The following is a 10,000-nucleotide window of genomic DNA, read 5'->3' as shown; positions in this document are numbered from 1 at the left end:
TCACCAACCTATAGCAAGTATAACAAATTGGAGCTGGAATATAATATTTTGGGTAAAGACCAAGCGCTGGGACCTATAAGGTCATTCAGCGCTGATAATAATGTTGAACCAATTATTAAGAAAGGGTGGAGGTGTGGTGGTGTAGCAAAAGGCATGAAAGAGGCTGCAGCTAAGGCCGAAGGGACGCTGCAAAGAAACTTAAGTAATGCCTACAATGCACTGTATAAGGTACACTGACGGCATTACCCTTCCTACCGGATTGGAAATCTGCGACTCTCTCTCTCTCTCTCGTGTTCTGACAAGCATTTTTCCGTTATGCAGTCTGTATTGACAAACACAGTGGCTTACTTCCAACCTTAAACAGTCGCACATGATTTTCTTGATTTAGGAATCGAATGAATATTTTATTTATGCTCTTTAATAAATATAAGTAGCGTACCGTACTTAAGTTCATTCAGTTGTCCAAAATAGCACATGTAACAGGTGACCCAAAATTAAGACAAAATGTCATATACCTAAAACAACGCCAGCCTGTTATCCAGATGTTGATATTAATTCGTTATTGCATCTTCATTCAGCTTCATTGCGCATCTTTAAGGCAGCATTTAAATAACTCGAGCCCTCGGTGAGATTCAGCAAAGTCGTTGGGTTGGAAATGAACAAATATAAATCTTGCCAATTAGAGGTTGAAATTATCACGTTTTCTTTAAATTTTCACCCACACCTCCAGCATTCATATTTTAGGATCATTAGGCCTAGCATAGTTCTTTCGCGAGTGAGAACGACCATAAATAGCGCATAACACCATGGCAGTCACATAACAAACCCCGACAACATCGGCATTTGTCACAACACGTGTTGCTTGCAAGACTGAGGACACTACTGGCTTGCTAGCAGAGCGGATGGGTACCACATGACGTCATGTGCTGAAGACTTGAAAACGGACATCTGAGACGCTATTTATTTTCCCATTAATTTAAGAATTGTGTTCAGCTACAAGTTACTGGCTACAATGAAAAGATATTAAAACTATAGTACATATCGACGACATGGTAAAAACAATAATTCATATTAAACAATAATTACCATTCCGTTCTTTAACAGAGACAAGAGAAACTCATCATGAGATGAAAAGACCGAGACATAGTAATCTAACGCAACAAGACATTTAGAGATCCACTATTAGGAATCTTGTCGGTGAAATCAGCTTTTTAACACTGCTTGATAAGATCACAGATTTATCAACCTATACGCCACAGAAACAAAGAACATTAGTGCTTAATGCATTTAACAAGATTTTTCCATCAAATTAGCATTTTTTAAACCAATTCCCCATGAAGTACATTTTGTAGATTTAGTGCAAAAGTTTTTTTTTCTTTTTCAAACATATACTACTGAGAAAATTTCTCATTTACGTTACTGATTCTCCACATGCCATAAAACTTGTCTAGTGTCGCAATTTTAATTAAAGAGTTATTTATTCTTTATGTGAACTTGGGAAGTCCCTGGTTACTATAAAAGATATTAGAATCAATAACCGTAACCAGTATCCCATTTCTTACTTATACAGCAGTACAGGGGTCACCAACCTTTGAAGCAAGAAGAGCCATTTACTTTGAGAATAATAAAAATGTAGTACCTACTGCCAAAGGCACAATGACAAAAATGGTCCCCTAAAGTCTAAAATAAAAACCAGCAGTACTTAGAAACAATCGAATACAGTTCAATAGGCCTACTTAAAAAAAAAATATAATTATGGTGACGTTATTTATTATACTTCTAATCATAAAACAAAGTAGATAATACATTCATACATTACCCTTTCATTCATATGCCAGCACTCGTAAAAAGAATTGTTGTTGCCTATAATATGCTTTTAAAATTGAACAAAATTTCATCAAATATTGTCTTAAAGAATGTTACATAATTTCTTTGTTTTAAATGGATAAAGAGGTATTTGTTCACCGTCTGGAGGCGCAAAAGTGTCGTGAAAAGACTCCTGGACTATACTATGGTAGTAAAACCTACTCAAGAAACACCGGTAATGATTCATACGAAATACAGAAATTAATTAATATGATAAGTACACTCCATTATTAGTAAACAGTAAGATTAGGTTTGACACATCACTGTCACGTAGAGACACTCAAAATTAGCTTTGAATTGGAAATAAAAAAGAAGACGCATCCATGCTCTAGTGTGAACATGTAATAAACCAAAGTTTTAAATCTTGATTTTTTTCCAACTTTTTCGTCTACCTGCATTTTTTCGTTTTCCAACAATTGTTCGTTTTCCGGCGCTTTTTTCCAGCACTATTCCGTTTTCCAGTGCATTTTCTTTCTCCATCACTTTCTTGTTTTCCAACACTTTCTCTTTTTACAGCACATTTCCGTTTTCCAAGCCTTTTTCGGGTAGTACGCTCGTATGGCTATACCACCTGTCTCTAATTGGTTACTTTCTTTTACATATCTTCCACCGCAAGGCTTTGGTGACTTTGTCATTCTTCTCTTATATTCGCTTTCAGCTAATGCTGGGCATTCACGTATGATGTGGTTAATGACTTCCATATTCTGTTAGCATTTACAGGTATATGGGTAATGTTGATATTAAGCTATCTTATTTAATTTCGTACAAACCATGTACGCAGTGCTTGGTCCTGTGCTGCCATCAGCATGACTTTAATCCCCTTGAGCTCTTACCTAATCAGCTATTGCTAACTGCAATTCTCATCTACATCCTTCCTTAGTCTCCTTCAGAATCTGGCCATACAATTCTTTGTTTTAACTTTCTCTTTTCTTTGGGTACTGATTCTTTCCTTATAACGTAAGGCTCTTCATTGACAGACTCGAGTTTTTCGTTCCATGCTCATATCAACCACTCATCTCCACTTTGCTCTAGGTACTGCTCAAGTGTTCTTTTCTCGATAATGATAACAGTCCTCCACACTTTGCATTCCTCTTCGACATTTCCCTCTGACAATTAAAAACTGGAGCAAAGCTAAATTAAAGGAAAAGCTAGAAAATACAAGACTGAAGAATATTAGATATGTGCCGAATAAGGTTTCGCTGTACTTAAGATTTCAATTATTGATGCAAGTATTCTAAGTGTTCGTTTCCAGGTAGAAAAAACGAGTGTAACTGTTTCAAACGTTCGTCAGTATCAAAATAATAAAATTCTAAAATCACTCAGGATGCATATTTAAGGACTGTTATTCAACAAAGCTATGACATTATTGAAACTGGGCTACTATTATAATCACCATTACAATAACGTACTTTAATGATGATAAATTTCTCTCTTTTTTTAAAGTTGTTCCATAAATACTGTTTATTTTTTTAATTACCTAGAATGTGTGTTCCTCACAAACTCCATCATATGAAAAAAATAGTTTCTTATTTTCTTCTTGTACCTGGAATGACATAAGACAGCATTGCTGTGAAATAATATAGTCTTGACATTTACGAAACAATTATCAAAAGGAAGTGTAAATTAGGTCAAGAGTGAAACGGGCCCATCTGCAAAACGTGTTATTAATAGAAAATGGAATCGTTTCACTGCAAGAATTAACTAGTGACGTTTGGATGTTACGACGACTGTATGAAAAAATGAAAAGCCTTAAAATTACCTTGAATCCATACATATATATATGTATATATATCTTATATATATATATTATGATGTATGTATAGTATATATATATATATATATATATATATATATATATATATATATATATATATATATATATATATATTTAGGAATTACGCTACAAGGATTTATGGAGAATTTTTTCCTTCCATTATCATGATTATCCTACAGTTTCCTGTTTCACTTGCTTCTTTCAACTCCCACATTTTGATATGATCTCCATCCTTTAAGTTTATCGACTCAGAAAGTCTTTATAAGAACAAAACCAGTCGTTTTTATTCCATCATGTTGTACTTCAAAGAATGAATTGAATTTTGTTTCTCATAGGTCACCCTCGTCATAAAGGAAAGTCTCAGAAATTCAGAATAAACCAAACGATTATGAATTTCTTAAGGTGCTGATAACATACACGAAAAATACTGATAAAGATTAAAAATCAGTTTAATGATAAATCTTCTTATAATGATTCATATGCTAAACGTTTACGTTAAGATCGTGCGTACCGCATATAAATGTAAGTCAATCTATGCTTTAGGTATCTTCTAGCTTTATATATTCATATATACAATAACCAAATTGTAATATCGGCCAAGAAAGAGTAAAGATAGATAAATTTTAGAGAGACACTCCCATTTCCCCCTACTTCAACCTGATTGGCTCGGCCTGTACACAGAAGCAGCCAATAGTAAGGCTCACATAGTCATTTGCAATTATCTTCCATCCTGTCAACATGAAAACGTTCCCGGATGAAATATTAATGAGATGGACGGGCTCTTAGTTCCTTTCTCTTTGTTAAGGAAAGATAGGAGTCTAAAAGCTTTTAGTTATGTAAATAAACGGAAAACACACCTATGTGTGTTTGAAACTGAGGTTTTCTGTTTGGGGGGTTTGTGGGTTCATCGTCAACTACACAGTTAATGAATAAACTAAATAATAACACAGACCCATAATTCATGGATATATGCATGCATGCCTAAATGTATGGATGTATGTATACATACCCCCGGGGAGAGAAAAGTCCAAAGTCACCTTAAAAAGACGGGTTAACTAACACCTTCAGGAAACATGTCTTTTAAGGCTTATGGTGCATACACAATATATATATATAATATATATATATATATATATATTATATATATATATATACATACATATATGATATATATATATATAATATATATATATATATATATACCTATATATATATATAATATATATATTATATATATATATATATATATAGTGCATTCACCTTAAGCCTTAAAAGACATGTCTCCTCAAGGTGTTCGTTACCTGTCTTTTTAAGTCAGTTTGGAGTTTTCTCTCCACGGGGGTATATGTATACTATATACATACACACACATACAAATAGCCATAAATTATGGGTGTGTGTCATTACTTAGTTCATTCATTAATTGTTTAGTTCACGATGAACCCATAAAGCCCCCAAAGTGGAAACCTCAATATATACATCACCCACTTCATACAGTGCGAGGACCCTTCTCCAGCTCACCCTGGGCAACATGTTCACCTCTTCCATACCATCTTACCAGCGCTTCCTTAACCTTCTTCCTCCCAACATCTCATAACTAGAAAAACTGTTCACTACTCTATCAAACCACCTTAAAAAAACTGTGATTCAATTTTCAAACCACTTTTAAAAAACTGGGACTCAATTTTCAAACCACCTTTAAAAACTGGGATTCAATATTCAAACCACCTTTAAAAACTGGGATTCAATTTACAAACTACTTTTAAAAACTGGTACTCAATTTTCAAACCATATTAAAAAAACTGGGATTCAATTTTCAAACCACTTTAAAAAAACTGGGATTCAATTTACAAACTACTTTTTAAAAACTGGGACTCAATTTTCAAACCACTTTAAAATAACTGGGATTCAATTTGCAAACTACTTTTTAAAAACTGGGACTCAATTTTCAAACCACTTTAAAAAAACTGGGATTCCATTTTCAAACCCCATTTAAAAAAACTGGGATTCAATTTTCAAACCACTTTAAAAAAACTAGGTTTCAATTTTCAAACCACCTTTTAAAAACTGGGACTCAATTTTCAAACCTCTTTACAAAAAACTGGGACTCAATATTCAAACCACTTTACAAAAACCTGGGACTCAGTTTTCAAAACACCTTAAAAACTGGGACTCAATTTTCAAACCACTTTACAAAAAACTGGGACTCAATTTTCAAAACACCTTAAAAACTGGGACTCAATTTTCAAAACACCTTAAAAACTGGGACTCAATTTTCAAACCACCTTAAAGCTGGGACTCAATTTTCATCCACATTAAGTATTACCTTATCGCTCATACACATTCTCTCCTATTCAACGTATTTTACATGATACATAATACAAAACTATTTATCTCAAAAGCTTCCACTTTTTTCTACCATTTTTTATTGTCAAAATCTAATTTCCATAAAAATAAGTTGGCTCAATTTCCATGAGTGCATATTACCTTCGACACCTCACTTACATAACTTTTGCATTGCTTATTCCGCCGTTACTACTGACATAGCTACCTCTTAACCCTATAGAAGTCACAAGAATAATAGCCCGGATAACTATTATAAAAATTAAATACTGTATACTGAATATGTAAAGGAGATTTTAATGGACTAGCAAACATGACGCAAAATGCAAAAGGAAATAAATTATTGTTTCGTAGGCACAAAATGCAGTTGTCTCTCGGTTTTCTCTTTAGTCAGGATTTCATTGCATTATATTCTTTGTGCTTTTTTGTGGTGTATCCTTTTTCTCATTTTTCCATTTCTCTTGTTCTGTAAGGCTACCTCCGCATTCACAGAATTCTCTTAGTTCACTTAATTTTGATTGTGTTTCTTTTCGATGCAGTCGGTTGCCTTTCCAGGAGGCAAAGAATAAACAAAATTAAGGCTAAATTGTACTCTAATTTAGGCTTATGATAGAGATTGCATTATCGATGAAGGACGTTACTTGTTATAAATAGTTTGATGTAAGTGGAATAAAAAATCTAAAAATTTCCTGTACTTTTTTTAGCAAAAGTTCAAGGCCAGTAAACCCGTTAAATGTCAAAAAAACATCCTTATAACTACTTTTTTTGTTGTTGTGCTTTCATGTCCAACTCTTTGGCAATCCGACCCAAAGACTCGTCCTACTAAAGCCTCTCTCAGAGTCGAGATACACACACACACACACACACACATTATATATATATATATATATATATATATATATATATATATATATATATATATATATATAATATAAAATATTAATAATGCTCCTTCTTTTCAGATTACATTATGGGAGAACCAGTAATCGTCAAGGAAGAGGAAAGCCTGAAGTACAAGGACGACTACTTCAAGTACAAGGAGAGCTACGTGAAATACTCCAAGGAGGACGAGTACCTGAAGGAGGAGACAGCCTACATCGACGCAGGAGAAGGCGAGGGAGGGGGAGGAGGTGGGGGAGGGGTAGACACCTCCGGCCAGGTCAGTGGAGGGCTAGTTGGAGTGGGAGGGTCCCCCTCGACCTCCATATCGTCCTCGAACACCTCGTCCTCCAACAGCTCCCTCTCAGGAGGGATCTCAGGTCCGCCCTTGACGTCCACACACGTCCAGCAGTTGAGTTCCCTCTGTCCTCCTTTCCCCGAGGCTCATCTCACCACTCTCTCAGGCTCCAAGGACGACGTGGACAAAAGTGAGTATAGTCAAGTCTTTGCTCTTATTACTATAATACAATTAGCTGTGATAAAAAATACTACTACATGATAATTGATAATAATATTAGGAGAAGGGTTGTCGTAGCAGGGCAACGTTAAGCATAGGTAGATATGGGGATACTCCCTACTTTTCCTGGGAATACTTCCTACTTTTCCTGGGAACATCCCTACTTTTTCTGGGAATAATCCTTACCTCCTCTGGACATATTTCCTGCTTTTCCTGGGAACATCCCTACTTTTTCCGGGAATAATCCTTACCTCCTCTGGACATACTTCCTGCTTTTCCTGGGAACATCCTCTACTTTTTTGGGTTTCTGGAACAATCCTACAACTCCTCTGGACCATACATTCCTGCTTTTTTCAAAATAAAAATGGGACAACATCCCTATTTTTTAATTTTCTACGAGAGTAATTTTCCTTACCTCCACCGGACATATTTCCTGCTTTTCCTGGGAATATCCCTACAAATTTCCAGGATTATTCTTTACTTTTTCTGGGCGGGATTATTCTTTACTTTTTCTGGGCATACTCCATACTCTTTCTAAGAATACTCCCAATTTCTTACTATTTAATCTCTGGCCTAGTATTGATAAAGGCACCTGGTTGCCAGTAACTTTGGCCTTACTATTAAAATAAAAACCACCGAATTGAATCTTGAAATACAACCAACCTCTCTCTCTCTCTCTCTCTCTCTCTCTCTCTCTCTCTCTCTCTCTCTCTCTCAGAAACAGTTTGAGAATATTTTCCCGTTAAGTTTTCCCCATTTCTCGAGTGGCTTGTCTAAAAGGTATAATATGTTTAACAAGGAAGAGAAGCTTATCTGTATCCGTGGCTGAATTGTTTTGACAGTTCCTGTGGGGACCCCAGCCCTCTCCCGGGAGTTCTAAGAATAACATTACTGATAATACGTAATCGGAGATTTTACAGAAGCAGATTGAAGGGCACATTAATTTTCTCCGTTCAGATGCAAATTCTCTCTCTCTCTCTCTCTCTCTCGTCTCATTGCCCCTTCCCCTCATCTCTCATCTCCATCTCTCTCTTTAAAATCGACTCGTTGCTGGGCCACGTAAGGAAAACCTATAGTTGTATTTACAGTTTCCCCAGTGCTTTCTTCTCTTTTTTCAATTATTTTCTTCTAACCTTTATTTCTCTATGTGGCTTGATACCCGTGAGTAATAATATTTTACAAAAGCATACTATCAATTTCAACTTTAAAAACGTTTGCAACGCTAACTTTATTTGTCATAGCTTACAGTTTTCAATGTGTTTTATTTTTGTGAGCACATTTTTTATTCCCATTGGTTGCACGTCATTTATTTTACTCTGCCCTATTCTTGCCATATACCTGTATAAATGGGAGTAATCAAGAACTTCTTCATTCACATGATAAATGTTCGGCAAGTGCCGTTTACTTTAGCGTATACTAGAGAAAGATTTAGACTCACTTCTTCATTCACATGATAAATGTTTGGTAAGTGTCGTTTACTTTAGCGTATACTAGAGAAAGATTTAGAAATATCGCAAGTGGAAATATAGGTCAATATCACACTTTCTAAAACAAGAGGCGGATCCATTTTCAGAGTTTTTCCTTTTTCCCGCTGGCATCTTCATGTAAATGAGCCGCTATAGAAACCAACCCCTACTATTTCAGTCTTTATGGGGATGACAGTTCCACCCTTCGCAAAACTATACTCTGTTTTTTTCCATCTGCCCATCCGCCTGTGGTGTTTTTGTATGGTAACACTGCGTCCCTGGCTTTAGATAGTTACATTCAACGATTATAATAATATCCTATTTTAGAATATTAACGGTGTAATTCGCATACAGTAAATTATTAAAACACTTCTCAGTTGCAAATGTACACCCAGATATCCTTTTATTTACCTAAAACTTACAAATAGCGTAACTATTTAAAGCCCGGGACGCAGTGTTACCATACAAAAACACCACAGGCGGATGGACAGATGAAAAAAAAAAAACAGAGTATAGTGTGATTTATATAATAAGACTGAAGGTATTCCAGACCAGCGTAAAAACAACGTTACAGACTGGTGTATGTCTTAATTTACCTCTAATATCAAGCGTCTCTACGTCATAAGTACATATTTCAATCTGATGGTGAAATGTACGGTTTGCCATTATTATACTTGACGAGACCGAGAAAGAAAAGCGGCGAAAGTTCAATTCAGCCACAGAAGAAAATGTTGATTGAATAGACGCCTTTACTCAGCAGACAAAAAACATGACCATTAAAAGGGAGTTACAAAAGACAGAAGAAAGCCTAGAGTCCTATAAGTCAAACAAAAGTCATTTTTAGACTATGAATGGTATAGAATCTAAGGCCTGACGCATTATCAGGTGGCCTCTGTCATAGCGACAGCGTTCGACCAGAAGAAGGCTGATGAAAGCATTACCAAAACGGTAGCTATAAAGAGAGATGGAGTGCCGCCTACCTCTTGACCTGATTGAACTCAGTTGATTGCAATCTTACAATTTAAATGTATTAATTTTGTTCCATAATTCTCGTAACTCCTTGCAACTGATATCTCTCTCATTCGTGCTCCACCTATGGAAAAAGAACAGTAATGATAATCCCTAAGTACACTCGTCTATAACACCTACATTCTG

At 35.5% G+C, this 10,000-nt stretch overlaps 1 protein-coding gene across 2 annotated transcripts in view; it reads left to right on the top strand.

The window, feature by feature from the left end:
* LOC135217468 (homeobox protein Nkx-2.4-like) overlaps positions 1 to 10,000 on the top strand; it is a 41,294-nt gene that overhangs the window by 6,530 nt on the left and 24,764 nt on the right. For both annotated transcript variants that reach the window (XM_064253375.1, XM_064253374.1), the window contains exon 2: positions 6,946 to 7,350. In XM_064253375.1, the coding sequence (XP_064109445.1) occupies positions 6,946 to 7,350 (405 nt within the window). The remainder of the gene's footprint in view (positions 1 to 6,945; positions 7,351 to 10,000) is intronic.

The sequence above is a fragment of the Macrobrachium nipponense genome, chromosome 7 (genome assembly GCF_015104395.2).
Source record: "Macrobrachium nipponense isolate FS-2020 chromosome 7, ASM1510439v2, whole genome shotgun sequence".
NCBI lineage: Eukaryota > Metazoa > Arthropoda > Malacostraca > Decapoda > Palaemonidae > Macrobrachium > Macrobrachium nipponense.
This window is presented reverse-complemented; position numbering and strand designations above follow the sequence as displayed.